This window comes from Tachyglossus aculeatus, chromosome X3 (assembly GCF_015852505.1).
Source record: "Tachyglossus aculeatus isolate mTacAcu1 chromosome X3, mTacAcu1.pri, whole genome shotgun sequence".
Classification (NCBI taxonomy): Eukaryota; Metazoa; Chordata; class Mammalia; order Monotremata; family Tachyglossidae; genus Tachyglossus; species Tachyglossus aculeatus.
In genome coordinates this window covers 22,780,194-22,795,377 of record NC_052099.1, presented here as the reverse complement: position 1 = coordinate 22,795,377, position 15,184 = coordinate 22,780,194, and the positions used below count along the sequence as shown (strand labels likewise).

Here is a 15,184-nt window from a genome sequence, read left to right as displayed (position 1 = left end):
GAAATCTCAAAATCCACTCTCCTTCTTTGGGTTCCCCCAAAACCATTGCTAACCAGATTTCCTAGGACTTTCCCAATCTTCTTGTGGTTTTCAACATCTTGGGTATTTATTGAGTGCAGAACTATGTACTTGGTACTTGGGAAGGATTCCCACGGAAGAATAAGATACCGTAAGTCCTCAGGGAGCCTACAATTTAATGAGGTACTGACATATTTATAAGGGTCCCTCAGATTCCAGAATCACATACCAAATTGCACAGAGGTAGTGCTTCCTGCAGCCTAGTTGTGTAGCCTGACCTGCAGTGGAAAAAATGGTGAGGCATTTTTTATGTGTCTTCCTGAAGATACATTTTAAGGCAGCTCAGATTGCTACATTTTCATCAAAGGGATGAACTACATTACCATACTCTCACTTCCCTTGATGTCCAAACTGGTATAATTGGGAAGATGGTTTGAGGAGTAAAGGAGGAAGAGGTTGTTGTTATTTTTTTTGCAGGTGGGGAGGTGAGAGAGTGGCAGAGAGGGAAGAGGTATGGTGCTTGTTAAGTGCTTACTGTGTGCCAAGCACTGTACCAAGTTCTGGGGTAGATATAATGCAATCAGGAAGGCAGAGTCCCTGTCCCACATGGGGCTCACAGTCTACTCCTAGAGGGACTAGGATTTAATCACCATTTTATAGATGAAGTAACTGAGGCCCAGAGAAGTTGTGACTTACCCAAGGTCACACAACAGACAAGTGAGAGCTGGAATTAGAACCCAAATCCTCTTACTTCCAGGTCTGTGATCTTTCTACTAAAAGAACAGCACGGCCTAGTGAAAAAAATCACATCACGGCAAGTCAAAGGACCTGGGTTCCAATCCAGCCTTTGCCACTTACCTTCTGGGCGACGTTGGAAAATCACTTAACTTCTGCGTGCCTCAGTTACCTCATCTGTAAAATGAAGATGAAGACTGAGTCCTAGGGTCAGGGACTGTGTCCAACCTAATTATCTTGTCTCTACCCCAGTGCTTAGTACAGTACCTGGCACATAGTAAGCACTTAACAAATACCACAATTAATAATATATTATTAGACCATGCTATGACCATTTCAATTGTATTTTTCAGGACTTTCTGAGCTTGCTAATGTATAGTTTAGTAGAAAAGCCTAAACCAAATATCCATATTGTAAATATCCTCCATTTATCTTATCTCTGTAGATGTTAAAACTCAGTAGTAATTCTTAATCAAATCCCATTCGAGGTTTAGTGTGTGTCCCTTGTGGGCCATGCCTGTATCAGAGTGCTGAATTCTTCTTAGCAGTTAGTTCAGCATTTCACACATTGTAAGCACTTAGTAAATGTTATTACTGATTCATTAGTTTGCTTGTTCGGCCTTTAAAGCAGAAGTTTCATTTGATTTTATTATCTCATAATCAGGCTTGCTTTTAGAGAGGATTAGGGGAGGGGTCTGTCTTACCAAAAATGTAATTTTAAGTAAAGACTCCCGATTCCTATCACTCCCCCATCCTACCCCAGCAAAAAGCTGAACAGTGCATTTAGATAATCCAATTCCAAAACAGTAAAAAAACCTCGATGTTTGCCTGTAGTTCATGACCCTCCCGCCCCAGACCTTTATCTCAAGTCATAAAAATGCAGTCCTTTTTGAAAAGGGCAAGAAATGGGAAAAAATCTGGGTCCATGTGAGTGACTAAATAGAATCATTTTTGATGGTGGGAAATGTTGAGGAACTGCCTAGCTAAAGTATCTCCTACCTTGGAAATATTTAAGGAAACAGACTATAGCTCGTTTCCATTTGTTTAGACATAGATGTTCTTGTAAAGAAACTGGACTGGATGGTCTCTTGAGTTTTCAACCTGTACAATGTCTCTGAAGCTTCCCTGAGGATATGTTTTTACTTAATATATAGGCAAGAGAAAAAGGTTCCAAATTTCTTTACCTGATTCATGAGCAACGTAGGCATCAATTCCAAGGTGTTAAGGGATACTGTTCCCCCTAGCCTACTGGGCTAAACTTCTCACCTCCCCCCAGCCTCTTTGATCTAGATGGGGACTGACGAGAAATAGAGTGTTCAAAATGGTAGCTTCTCTTCCTCTTTGCCTTCTGAAAAAAAGACCATGGTAGATCTGGGCTTCAAGGGCCTTCCCAGGCTAATCTCTGAGCTGGGTGTCGTCTCTCTTGCAGCTGATTCTTCCCTGGCCCACCTCATGCTGGGATGGTGTAGGACTAAGGAAGGAGCTGGGTGGGTTTGTCTTAACTAGTTTGATTTTTCTTGGCCTTTTCTCTTTGTGTGCCTTGTCTCTCTGCCATGTCTCTGTGTGTGCTTTGACTCTGTTAGGGCTCTATCTCTGAATGTCTTGGTCTCTGTTTTAGGATCTGGGCATGACTTTCTGACCTATCTACCAGAAAACCCACCTCAAGTCCCCTATTGCTGTCAAATGGAAAAACTGGCACCTTCCTGCAGGAGCTGTTAGATACTAGCCGTTCAGGGTGTGGAGAAGGAGGAATCCCTCTTCTGATAGAAGGGAATTGGATTACATAGACTTTCAGGGTCCTTTCCAGGCTGTGCTTCTCTGATGGCACCCTAGATTTCTAATACCAGCCGTTCCTTTGTGTTCTTAGTGTAGGCAACAGGCCACCATGTTTCAGTTCTCAGGCATTTGAACAGCATTTGCTTCACAATACTTTCCCGTTGTTTTTCACAGCAAACCAAAGAGAGGGTGAAGCTGTTGATACAGCTGGCAGATGGCTTTTGTGAAAAGGGCCATGCCCATGCAGCAGAGATTAAAAAATGTGTTACTGCAGTAGATAAGCGGTACAGAGATTTCTCTCTGCGGATGGAGAAATATAGGACCTCTCTGGAGAAGGCCCTGGGGATTTCTTCAGATTCCAATAAATCGGTAAGCTTCCTTGCTGACTGGTGGTGACAGTAGTCTCGTTTATTTCCATATAAAATTAACCATATTTGTTGTCTTTCCTGTAGTTCCCATATCCCACTTTTCTACTGCTTTCTCTCTTCTAACCCAGAGCAAAAGCCTTCAGTTGGATATCATCCCAGCCAGCGTTCCCGGGTCAGAGGTGAAACTTCGCGACGCTGCTCACGAGCTGAATGAAGAAAAACGGAAATCTGCCCGCAGGAAAGAGTAAGGAAGTCTTGGCAAATTTTAGTGAGGCATCCAAATAGTGAAGTGATCCTTATTGCCTGCAGGGGAGTTAATTATAAATTAAATGGGCAAGCCTTGGCATTTAATAGTACTTATCAGTTCATCACTCCTGATTAATGCTCAATTAGTTTTAAAGATGGTTAAAAATCTCTTTGTAAGGGAAACTTATTTATTGAGAGGCAGTAGCTAGGCAGAGAAAGGTATGTCTTTTGTGTGCTTCCTCTTCCCGGTAAGGAAATACCCGACTTGAATTGGGTTTTAGGTACAGCCTTGCATTGTAAAATGAAATCTTTAAAATCAGTATTCTTATCCTTTAGTGAGAGTAGATCAGTTGTTGATGAAGGCTGTGTATTCTGACCATTGACTTTCTGAGTCTATTGGTAGTCTAATCATTTAGTGAGAGTAGCTCAGTTGTTGATGAAGGCTCTGTATTCTGACCATTGAATCAGAGTCTGGTTGTGACTGTCTTCTTTTCTTTAAGGTTCATAATGGCTGAGTTAATTCAGACTGAAAAGGCTTACGTAAGGGACCTCCGTGAGTGTATGGATGTAAGTTCTTTTCCTTGAATCTTGACTCCTATGGTAGATATTTGATCCAGATAGATTTCTGCCATGAATGCTCTTTGTATAATCAGTTCCAATACTTTCAAAGTGACAAAAGTGTGGGTAAACATTACCTTCATGATTACCCACTTCTTTTGGATTGAAAGTTTGTTTTTGGCTTTCAGTAGAGATGATACAGCATCTTTCTTTCATTCTCTTTGTCACATGTTAAAGGATTGACCAGCATTTTTTGTGTAGAAATTGGGAGTCCTTTTGTGAAACTTGCCCAGTAATTGTAATGGGCAGATTACCCCCATCCCTGAATTTTACAGATGATGGCAACTTCTTATATCCAGTCAAGACTTAGGCAGGACATCTCCCCAGAAGAGAAAATTCTTCCAGTACTTAGAGAAATTCCTTTTTAAGTTTCCATTATTAGGTTTTTTTCCCATATGCTCAAGGCAATCATATACAGACGTTAGAAACAGCTGTTCCTTGGCTATGTGATATCTTTGAATATAATCTATATGTTTCCCTCCTGTTCAGACATACTTATGGGAAATGACTAGTGGTGTTGAGGAGATCCCACCTGGTATTGTCAACAAAGAGCACATTATCTTTGGAAACATGCAGGAAATCTATGAGTTTCATAACAAGTGAGTGGCTTTTATCTACTACAAGCACGTTCTTTACCTCTGAAATCTAGACACTAACCTGGGGCTTTCGTTTAAAATACAAGAGAGTACCTGGGGATAAAACTGATTTTGTTGCTCTTAATGAAGAAGTATTTCTCTCCTCTATTTAACCGCCTCCCCAACCCCACCGAAGATGCATATGTACTGACATTTTATAGTATTTGGAAGCATTCTGGAAATTTTTTAAATATTTGTTTCTGGAAATCCTCAAAATATCACCCCCAGTTCTTTCTCATGCAGAATTTTCATCCTGAATCAGTCAACATAAGCGTTCAATTATGATACCAGATATCGATCTATAAACTCACACCTAATTTTCACCCAACCCTGTGCTCTTGAGAGAAGCAGACTTCACTTCACTTAGCTGGGGTTGATTGGATGCAGGCAGCCCACAATTTACAATGTCTTGATTTAATTATCACACTGTACTGGGTCTAATTTCTGTCAGGCCTCTTGAACAGCATAGCGTGGGATGGAATTGTTTCCATTTAAAAACATTTCACCTATCTTTTCACCATGACAATGTTTTTGTCTTGTGCAGCATATTTCTGAAAGAGTTGGAGAAATATGAGCAGTTACCAGAAGATGTTGGACATTGCTTCGTTACTTGGGTAAAAAAACCTTCACATTCACTGTTCTCTGCAAAGTACCTTGTGAGATGGAAGTGAAAGAGATTTTTGTTACTGGATAATTTCTATTAATTTCCTTAGCTCTTTCCCTTAAGGAATTTTGATATCTTCAATGGATTTGAAAACTATCATGAGACACATTTAAACAGTGGTAATTTGAAATATTAAGAGGTGCATTTTGAGAGGCTTTAAAAAAGTCATTTTTTTTAAAGGAAGGTACTGATTTTTAAATTAAAGTTTGACTGTTTTTCCTCCTAAGTGAAAACAGTTGCTCATTTGCTGGCTTGTTGCAAGTCAAGAAAACCTCTTGAATAAAGTATTTACATTTTTTGTTTTGCAGGCAGATAAGTTTCAGATGTATGTGACATATTGCAAAAACAAGCCAGATTCCACTCAACTTATATTAGAGCATGCAGGATCCTACTTTGATGTAAGTTGTAGATATTATAAAGTATATGAAAAGCTGGACAGAATATGTGTGTGCTATGAACTTGGATAAATGTTTAACATACCTTGAATAGAAAGTAATATCTGATTTTGGGGCTCATAATTCTTTGAACTTGGATAAATGTTTCAATCCCGAGAATTTAACACACTTTGAATATAAAATCATATCCGATTTTGGACTCACAATTCTTTGAGCTACTACATGGAATAGTAGCAATAATTTTATTTTAATCATCATGTCAGTCAAAGCCATGTCCATGTGCTGTTTGTTTTGCGCTGATCAATACAAACTTATAAGGTCAAAAATCCTGAATTCCATTGATATTTGTATGAACTATTATTGGGCCCTAGTTGGGAAATGTGAATTTTCTATAGCTAGTGTTAGTATTATTTTCTAGTGTTAGTATTATTGGATTGAGGTGCCAGCTTGTAAATCTCATATTCTTTTTAGTAAGAGTAGGGTCAATTGGTTGTTGGGAGAAGTCACAGTTAAGGTTACTTTGTGCTGACATGCAATCAAACCTGATGAATTATTCAACCCATACAATTTCCAGACATTAACCAATGATGGGCCACAAATGGGGTGGGTCGCCACGAGTCACATCCAAATTCCACAGGCTGGTTCCAACACTTAACAGTAGGGAAGGTAGGAAGAGGACGGGATCAATTACGGGATCAGTCGCTCCTCATAGCATCTGAAATAGGGCAGAATTGGAATGGAGCCATTTTTCAAAAACCTAGTCTACTTGAAAAATAGGACTTGTGTTTAAGGAAAAGTAGTGAATGTGCAGGTAATTGTCAATTTTTATGTTTTCCTTCAGTGTTCATGTAGTCTGGAAAATTATCCCTTCCCATTTCATTAGAACATAAAAAAATCACCTGTAGCTTCTTCCTAACCACTAGTCATATGCTCTGTCCTTTGGACTGCACTCTGGAAGAAAACAGGATCCAGTAAAAATTGGTATAACTTTAAAATGACTTTAAGGCTTTGGAATATTGTGTCAGTTGATTAGGGCTGAAAATAGACATCTCTAACTTGTGCATAATAATGCATTGTATGAAGATAAACAAGTACTTTAAATGGGTTAATTGTAGTTCAGGATTCATCTTCTTAATCAAAATGTGGCCTGATTCAGTCCCTCCCTGCTGAGTTTAGTTTGTGATTGCCGAGTGTTATTTATTGTGTTGTGTATATTCACAGTTTAGGTATTAAATTCAGTAAAGAACACTCCTCACATTAAATGAGTGGAAAGTAGGCTTGCATATTTTAGATCATTTAGGAAATGCCACATCCAAGAAAAGAAATATATTTGGAGGAAAAAAGGAGTGCCACATTTTTCATTTTATGGAACAAAACTTACAAAGTTCAGAGTTTTTCTCTTAGCTTTTTATCCCTGCTCAGATGCAGTGAGGGAACAAGCTGTTTCTTTGTGGGGGGCATAAAGAAGGGATGCGGGGGTCACTCTTGGGTGGAGTTTTTGAGTGAATGTTTTTGAGAAGCACTACTGGAGGACACTACCTAGAATGTGTTAGACTAAAACACTTTAAATAAGGCCCTTTTGACTCCTCACTAGTTCATCCCTAGCTGTACTATCGCTTCATTTAAAGGGAATTTTCTGCATGATTAGGAAACCGTTTGTTAAAATTCTATAGAGAAACCCTATTCCTAAAATCCTTTCTAAAGCAGGATTATGTAAAATAAACAGACTGTGTAATCAGTCCTGGATGTGATATTAACTTTTGTGTATACAAACGTGGCCTGTTCATTTACCGATTTTTATGTAAGCCTCTGTATTTAAAAAGTAGCAAATAAATTCTGGATCATGTATTTAATTTCAAGTTAACTTAGCAAAAATAGAAGGAAGAAAATTTAATCAAGCAAAGGTATTTATTGAGCACCTACTGAGTGCAACACACTGAACTCAGCACTTAGAAGAGTGTACCAGAAGCAAACCATATGTAAAATTATTTCAAAGAGTGGAAGCAGGAGGAAAAACCAAGATATCAAAGTTTTAGTATTTAAAATGATCTATTTAAAGCTGTTGTTCTTTAGTGAAAAGTTTTTGTTTGGATTCCCGTTCTTACGGTATTATTTGATTTTAACGTTTTTTATTCTCACCCTGATGGCTTTGACTAACAGAACGTAACTCATTTATGGGTATTCATTTGGTTTATCTTGCAAAATGATTTGCCCATTTTGCAGAGCTGAGAAGACATACTATTTTTATAATTAGCAATCGATCAGTCAGTGATATTTATTGAGCATTTACTGTGTGCAGAGCACGGTCCTAAGCACTTTGGAGAGTATATTGTAACAGATTTGGTAGAAACGTCTAGAGGGGTTGTTAGACATTTAAATAAATAATTTATAGTTAAATACCTAAGTGCTGTGGGGCTGAGCGTGGGGTGAATATCAAATGCCCAAAGGGTACAGATTCAAGTGTGTAGAGGATACAGGAGGGAGAAGAAGTTGGGGAAAAGCAGAGGTGTAGACAGCTCCTATATACCTAACCTTTATCATTACCCAGGGAAATAGTTTTTGTGTCAGAATTGAAAGGTAGAAGACCAGTAAGACAGAAATTATTGTCAATTATCTATGAAAACGTAATCCATGTGTAGACATCAATGGGAAAAAGTCAATAAAATGATGACTTTACAGTCATCCCTGATGTAGTCTCAAATAACTCATTTTCAAATACTTTTTTTTAAAAAAATTGCAATGTTAATTTTCTCATTATATCAAAGTACCTATTCACAAGTGAAATATCTTATTGAAAATATTTTGAATATTTTGAATATGTAGTTTCTGGTGGTCAAGAAGCCCTTCCTATTCTATAAGAGGATCAAAAAATTTTGAAATTTTATTTTAGAAGAAAAATAGCATTTTTCTATTTGACTGATCTAGTGATATTCAAAATCTAATGTGTTACCTACAGGAGATTCAGCAGAGGCATGGATTGGCCAACTCTATCTCTTCTTACCTTATCAAACCTGTCCAGAGGATAACAAAATATCAGCTTCTTTTAAAGGTGGGTCTAATATGCAGTCCTGACAGCCTTATATTTTCCAAACTAAAGCAGAGGGAAAACGCAATATCCGCACATAACAAATCTTTCCTCATATTCATGTACATTGGATCTGTGTATGTGCAGTGATTGAAAGCTCTGTTAAGAACAGTTTGGTAAATTGAGTGTAACAGGCATTATTAACATACAATGGAAACTATGTTTGTGATTTTTCTAAGCCTTTTTTTTTAAAATGGTATTTCTTAAGCGCTTACTATGTGCCAGGAACTGCAGTGAACACTGGAGTAGATACCAAATAATCATGTTGGTTACAGTCTGTGACCCACGTGGCGCTCACAGTCATAATCCCCATTTTGCGGTTGAGGTAACTGGGGCACAGAGAAGTTAAGTGACTTGCTCAAGGTCACATAGCAGACAAGTCAGAGTTGGGATTAGAACCCAGATCCTTCTGACTCCCAGGTCTGTGCTCGATCCACTAGGCCACAAAATGTCGAGGAAATAATTATATGGGATTGTTGAGGTTTATATGACTGTTAGTCGTAGGAAAAAGTTAGCTGTAGGAATAACATAACTAAATTTCTCTGTATTATTTTAGAGATCAGCTCTGCTCTATATTAGAAAAATGTTTCCCCATATTTGTCCATAAATCCCCACCAGAGGGTTTCAGCTTTATTAGGCAGAGACTCACATCGGAGATCAGGAGCCCAGGGTTATTATTTCCAGCCTTACCCTTTCCTGGGAATGTGACCTTTTGGAAAGATATTTTCAGCTTCATGCCCAAAGAATTTCTATAGTGTACGTATGTGTGCGTGTGCACACGAGAGTGAGCGCATAAAACTGTTTATGTATACATGTGAGTGGTGTGTATGTGTATGGAAAAGAGTGGGCAGGGATATTTAAAGGTGACATTTTCACCTCTGATTTACCATCACCAGCTGAGGGCATTTGACTCAGTCCTGTCTTTAAATCATTCCACTTCAGTTAACCCCTTTCTGCCAACCTTCTTTGTGTACAAGTTGCTTTATGCTTACTTACTCTTATTAATGTCTGTTTTGTCCTCTAATCTTTAAACTTGTTATGGGCAGGGAATGAGTCTGCAAATTATGTTGTTTGATACTTTAATAATAATAATAATGATGATGGCATTTGTTAAGCGCTTACTATGTGCAAAGCACTGTTCTAAGCACTGGAGGGGGATACAAGGTGATCAGGTTGTCCCGCCTGGGGCTCACAGTTATCATCCCCATTTTACAGATGAGGTAACTGAGGCTCCGAGAAGTTAAGTGACTTGTCCAAGGTCACACAGCAGACACGTGGTGGAGCTGGGATTCAAACCCATGACCTCTGACTCCAAAGCCCGTGCTCTTTCCACTGAGCCATGCTGCTTCTCTAACTCTTTACCAAACAGTTAGTAGTGTTCTGCACATAGTAAGTGCTTAATAAATACCATTGATTGGTAAAGTGCATAGATGAAGGATATAAATCAAATACCAGTGATCTACTGAGAACTGGTATATGTAAATGTGGCTATATTTTGATTTGTATCAGTGGTCCACTGAATATTTGTATGTGTGGTTGGGTGCGGGGGTGGTAAAATGCTGGCTGGAAATTATGAAGAGAAGTCTCAGATGAAGTCTCAGATTTGAAGTCTCAGATGAAGTCTCAGATTTGAAGTCTCAAATGAAGAGAACTAGATGCTAATAAATGTTACAAGTAATGTTCTATATTGATTAGAATGTTTTACCTAATAATGCAAAACCCTGGTTAGGCATCATCTAGTTGTATGTATTTTCAATTGCAGAAAGTGTTTTGATCAGAATCATCAATAGTGGAACCAGACACAACCCTCACTGACTGTTCTGTTCTGTGGAGAAAACACACACACATACACGCAAACACCCCTCCCATTCTCCCCCTTTCTCCCACCTCCCTCCCTTCTCCCCTATTCTCCCCCCGCCCCTCCACCAGCCATGTTTGCCTGCCTTTCATATTGAACACATTACTTCTTGATTGTTTTCATTGGGCCAATTATTCCCTATTGGGAAGGGAATGTGAAAGCCAGTTCTACCATACTGCATGAGGTAACGGTGTTGAAAACCCAGAATTACACTACTTTCTATGCTTTTCAACAGCTGTGCCCTACAAACCCCCATGGAACTGAACTTCTATGAACTTAAAAATATGGGAGAATCAAGTTCATTTGTAATTACGATATCGAATTTGATTCCCCTGTATTTTGAAAAATCTGTACATTCATAGACAAAGGACCCTCTGGAGAAAAAGTGTGATAATTTAAACATAGTGAGATCTGTATGTATATAACACTTTTGGCCCAAAAAGCATCTTATAGCTGAATTATTCCTTTTCCAAGAAATGGGAGAATATAGTTCAGTAATAACAGTCACTGGAAATCATGGTTAATAAGCCACTATGGAAACATCTGGGAAATGACCAGATGATGTATTTAACTGTGTCTTATCCATATTAGGCTGGAGTAAATTCCTGTACCTCCTAAGGGAAGTGTAATTCAGCCACGAAAATTTTTTTTTCTAAAGAGCATTTAGCCCTCCATAAAGTATTGTAAAAACCTTTTGCTGCTAAAATCCATCATATTGTTGCATCATATTGACAGTTCTCCCTCAGATCACTTTTTAATGGAATAAAAGAGTTATTTTAAATTAGGAAATGAAGTTAGCCAGTGTCACTCAATATTGGGACATCATCCTAATTCAAGCAGGAGCAAATCACTTATTTAGACCAAACAGGTGGTTATTTTGAAGCTTTGAAACTTGAATGTTGAATTTTAAATTAATTTTGAAAATTGCTGCTACTTATTGTTTTTCGGGTGGGTTGGCTCTCAGTAGCACATTTTCATCCATTTGATGAAGAGATACTCACAAGTTTCTTGGCGAGGTGAGGAGAACAGGAAAAGTTGTTTCTGATCATCTGCCTTATATGATTTTATATTCATATAACATCTTTTCCCTATTTTGTAGTCCTTGAAATATCCAGTCTCTTGAGAAGAAAACTTTGTCGGCAGGGTCCAGATTTGAACAAATGAACAATAGAAGCAGATCATTTTATAAAGAAGCCCACCTCTTTGATTTTCATTCCTTCTCCTCAACAACCTCAGCCAGGGTTGGTCAGTTAAGTCACTCTCTGTGTCTTCTTTCAGGAGCTGCTTACTTGCTGTGAAGAAGGAAAAGGAGAAATTAAAGATGGCCTCGAAGTAATGCTTAGTGTGCCAAAGAGAGCAAATGATGCCATGCATCTAAGTATGCTAGAAGGTGAGATAGATCGAAACTATTCTTCCTGGGGTCTACACTCATTCTCTGTGTCCTGAAATTGCCTTTACATTCACATTCCTGTTTGGGTATTTTTGGGGGGTATAGTGTTGCAGTCTGTCTATTGCATGTAATTGCACTTTTTGATAAAGTGTTTAGTATCTCAACCCCTTGAGTATGCTATGTATTTATTTTGCAAATACACAGCAAGTTTACCTAAATCTACAATATTTATTAAATAAGAATATTCTCTTAAAACCTCAAATTGGTGAGCGTTGAAGTTGAAGCAGTCGTTGCCTCCTGTATGTACATCAGTTGTAACCCACATCAGGTCTAAAGATAAGCACATTCTTTAATTAAATACATTAGTCATTTTCGTGAGAAGTTCCCAATCTCTTTTGGAGAAATTCTTAGAAAAGTGAACACACCAGTAGGCTGTCTGACAACATTTAGAAAACATTTAATGTCAAGCAGTGTGACCCAGCAGCAACTGGGAGATGATTCCTACCGAAGGGCTAGCCTAGCATGCAGCAACTAGTAGAAGAGTTCCTTTTCTCAAGCAAAATCCTGGGGATTAGATTGTGAGCCCTCTGAGGGTCAGGGAATGAATCTTGGATTCTCATTCTTTATTGTATTTTTCTCCAGAGATTTGGCACTCATTATTACAAAAGAATGAATGAAGACTGGGATAATAAAGAGGCAGGATCAAAAACAGAGACAGGCCCTGCATAAGACAAATATACTAGTGCTCAAAAGAGCTGGCTTTATTAAAAACCAGGAGCTTTCCTTGAAGTGGATATATTCCTAAGGGAGAAAAATTAAATTAAAAACAGTGCTGTATTCTACAAGTTACAATTGCAATAGTGCATCAAGGGACAATCTGGTGATGAAAGGAATTCTGCCACCTTGTATGTATTGATAAAATTCTGATCAGCAGTACAATTATTTTCAGACTTTAATGAACACTGCTGTGGAATATGAGGCTTTTTGTTTTAAGAGCAGAGCAGTCAGTTGTAGAGTTTGCTATAAAGAAAAGAGAAGTGCTTAAATTCCATAAACAAGTTCATCAAGTGTTTTACTATTCTATGTCTTTTGGTATCTAGATAGGTGAATTACTTCCACTTTGTTGTCAAATTTTTCATTAACTAAGATTATACATACCATTAATGTTGCAGAATGCTGTCTTGTTAATAAACAGCTTGCTATGTTAACCATCCAGATAAATTAGTATAAGTTAGCAGTGAAAGGGGAAGAAAGAAATTTATGTCTGTCCTAAAAGCAATCATGCTTGCAGTGAAAATTAACTGCAGTCAAGTTTGAGTTTTAATGCAATTTTAAAACACGGCAGATAGCTGACATTTCTGTCTAAAGTAGGATTGGCCCAAATAAAATGGCTAGTGAGGTGTTTCATGGAATACTATTCAGAGCTGTTATTTAAACTACAGTTGTTCGTCTTAAGTCAACAAATAGTATGGAAACTAGCAATGGAATTGGATTAGATTGAACTGCATTGGTTTTCATAAAATAGATATCTTAGAATGATGATACACTCTGTATCTATGAGTTATATAAAAAATGACCATCTGGGTCTTCACCAACATTTTTGGTGCATATTTATCTTCTCCCTCTTTCCTATTTTTTTTAATTAGCAACTTAGATCCTAGCTGCATTTTTTCCCTTCAGTATTTACTTTCAGCAAATCATAAAACTCCAGGAGCATTTAATAATAATAATAATAATAATAGTGGCATTTATTAAGTGCTTACTATGTGCAAAGCACTGTTCTAAGTGCTGGGGAATTTACGAGATGATCAGGTTGTCCTACTGGGGGCTCACAGTCTTAATCCCCATTTTGCAGATGAGGTAACTGAGGCACAGAGAAGTTAAGTGACTTGCCCAAAGTCACACAACTGACAATTGGCAGAGCCAGGATTTAAACCCATGACCTCTGACTCCAAAGCTTATGCTCTTTCCACTGAGCCACACTGTCCATAACTGCATCCTTTATAGATTATAAATAACTTTTTCTCTTCCAAGTTGCTGGGTTTTATATTTTGGGAGTGTTGGGGCTAGATACAAGGTAAGTTTTAGGACATGGTCTGGACATTGGTTTGCTGAGAGCATTAAATAAATGTAACTATAAAAATGTATCTTCTAATCATTTCTCACCCCTCATGTTAAAGTTAAATGTCCTGTAACATTTTATTTCAATTGTTTTTCTTTCCTATTTCGTTTTCTTGCTTTCTCAATAGGCTTTGATGAAAATATTGAATCTCAGGGAGAGCTCATCCTCCAGGAATCCTTCCAAGTTTGGGACCCCAAAACTTTAATTCGGAAGGGTCGAGAGAGACATCTCTTTCTTTTTGAGATGTCCTTGGTATTCAGCAAAGAGGTGAAAGATTCCAGTGGAAGAAGCAAGTACCTGTACAAAAGCAAACTCTTTGTAAGTGCCTGCATTTGGGACTCTCCTCTCAGTTCAGTAGTTCATTCTATGGGCAAAGGAAAGCAACCGATTCTTTTATTGCTTTGAACAAATGATTCTAAAAGCTTTCTCTTCTTAAAAGCAGGCCAGATGAGGTAACCTATTGTCTTAGGGTACTTACTGCATAGTGGGGTGATTACCCAGAACTTTCCAAAAATGGCAGCCCCACAGCCCTTCTCAAAAATTCAGCAGGACAGAAGTGGTCCATAAGGGGGGCAGTCACAAGGAGAGGCCTCGGAACAGAGCCACTTGGGTGAGTGGCTTTGTCAAGGAAATGCTGCAGAGAGGACAGGGAATAGAGGATCTTCTGCAAAATGTTGCATATGACATCATTGTGTCATGCACACATAGCATGAGAGCTTCATGTCAGATGTTGAGGGCAGGTCTTCTGGCTCTGCTTCAGGAAAGTTGATGTCTGAAGCCAGCCCTGCTAAAAAGACTTCCCTGAGTGAAACTCTCTGGCCCTTCCTGCCTTGTTGAAGGACTTCCTTTCTGTGGCACTGCAGAATCTAGGAGACTTTTGAAATCTGCACAAACTGGAGTTTTCCGAGATCCAAGTCATTTTACTGAGAGACTGGGAAAACATTTTTTTGGAAAGGTGTCAAAGCATATGTCTCTTCCCTATGTTCTTCTCAGAATGATTAATACAGTACAGAATGTCACCATCAGGACGAAAGAGTACTCTTAAGCACATAGCCTTGGAAGTGAGCCATGGTTGTGATCATGCACTCCGCCCTCTTAGAGTCAGTGCAGGTGGATTGACTTTGCTGTCATTTTTTTTGAGTATTACAAAGTAGCAGGCCCCCTCCCTAACTGCTAGCTTCAGTGGTATGTTTTTCTGCTCCCAGAAATCAACTGGAGCGATTGACAACCAACACCTGATCTGGGACTGTCCTGTTCATCTCTCAAATACCCAC

At 38.5% G+C, this 15,184-nt stretch overlaps 1 protein-coding gene across 3 annotated transcripts in view; it reads left to right on the top strand.

Annotated features, from left to right (window-relative positions):
• TRIO (trio Rho guanine nucleotide exchange factor) overlaps positions 1-15,184 on the top strand; it is a 396,910-nt gene that overhangs the window by 276,341 nt on the left and 105,385 nt on the right. For all 3 annotated transcript variants that reach the window (XM_038770376.1, XM_038770377.1, XM_038770378.1), the window contains 9 exons: positions 2,704-2,898; positions 3,026-3,141; positions 3,644-3,710; positions 4,251-4,360; positions 4,941-5,010; positions 5,369-5,458; positions 8,412-8,504; positions 11,677-11,788; positions 14,038-14,228. In XM_038770376.1, coding sequence (XP_038626304.1) covers positions 2,704-2,898; positions 3,026-3,141; positions 3,644-3,710; positions 4,251-4,360; positions 4,941-5,010; positions 5,369-5,458; positions 8,412-8,504; positions 11,677-11,788; positions 14,038-14,228 — 1,044 coding nt within the window. The remainder of the gene's footprint in view (positions 1-2,703; positions 2,899-3,025; positions 3,142-3,643; positions 3,711-4,250; positions 4,361-4,940; positions 5,011-5,368; positions 5,459-8,411; positions 8,505-11,676; positions 11,789-14,037; positions 14,229-15,184) is intronic.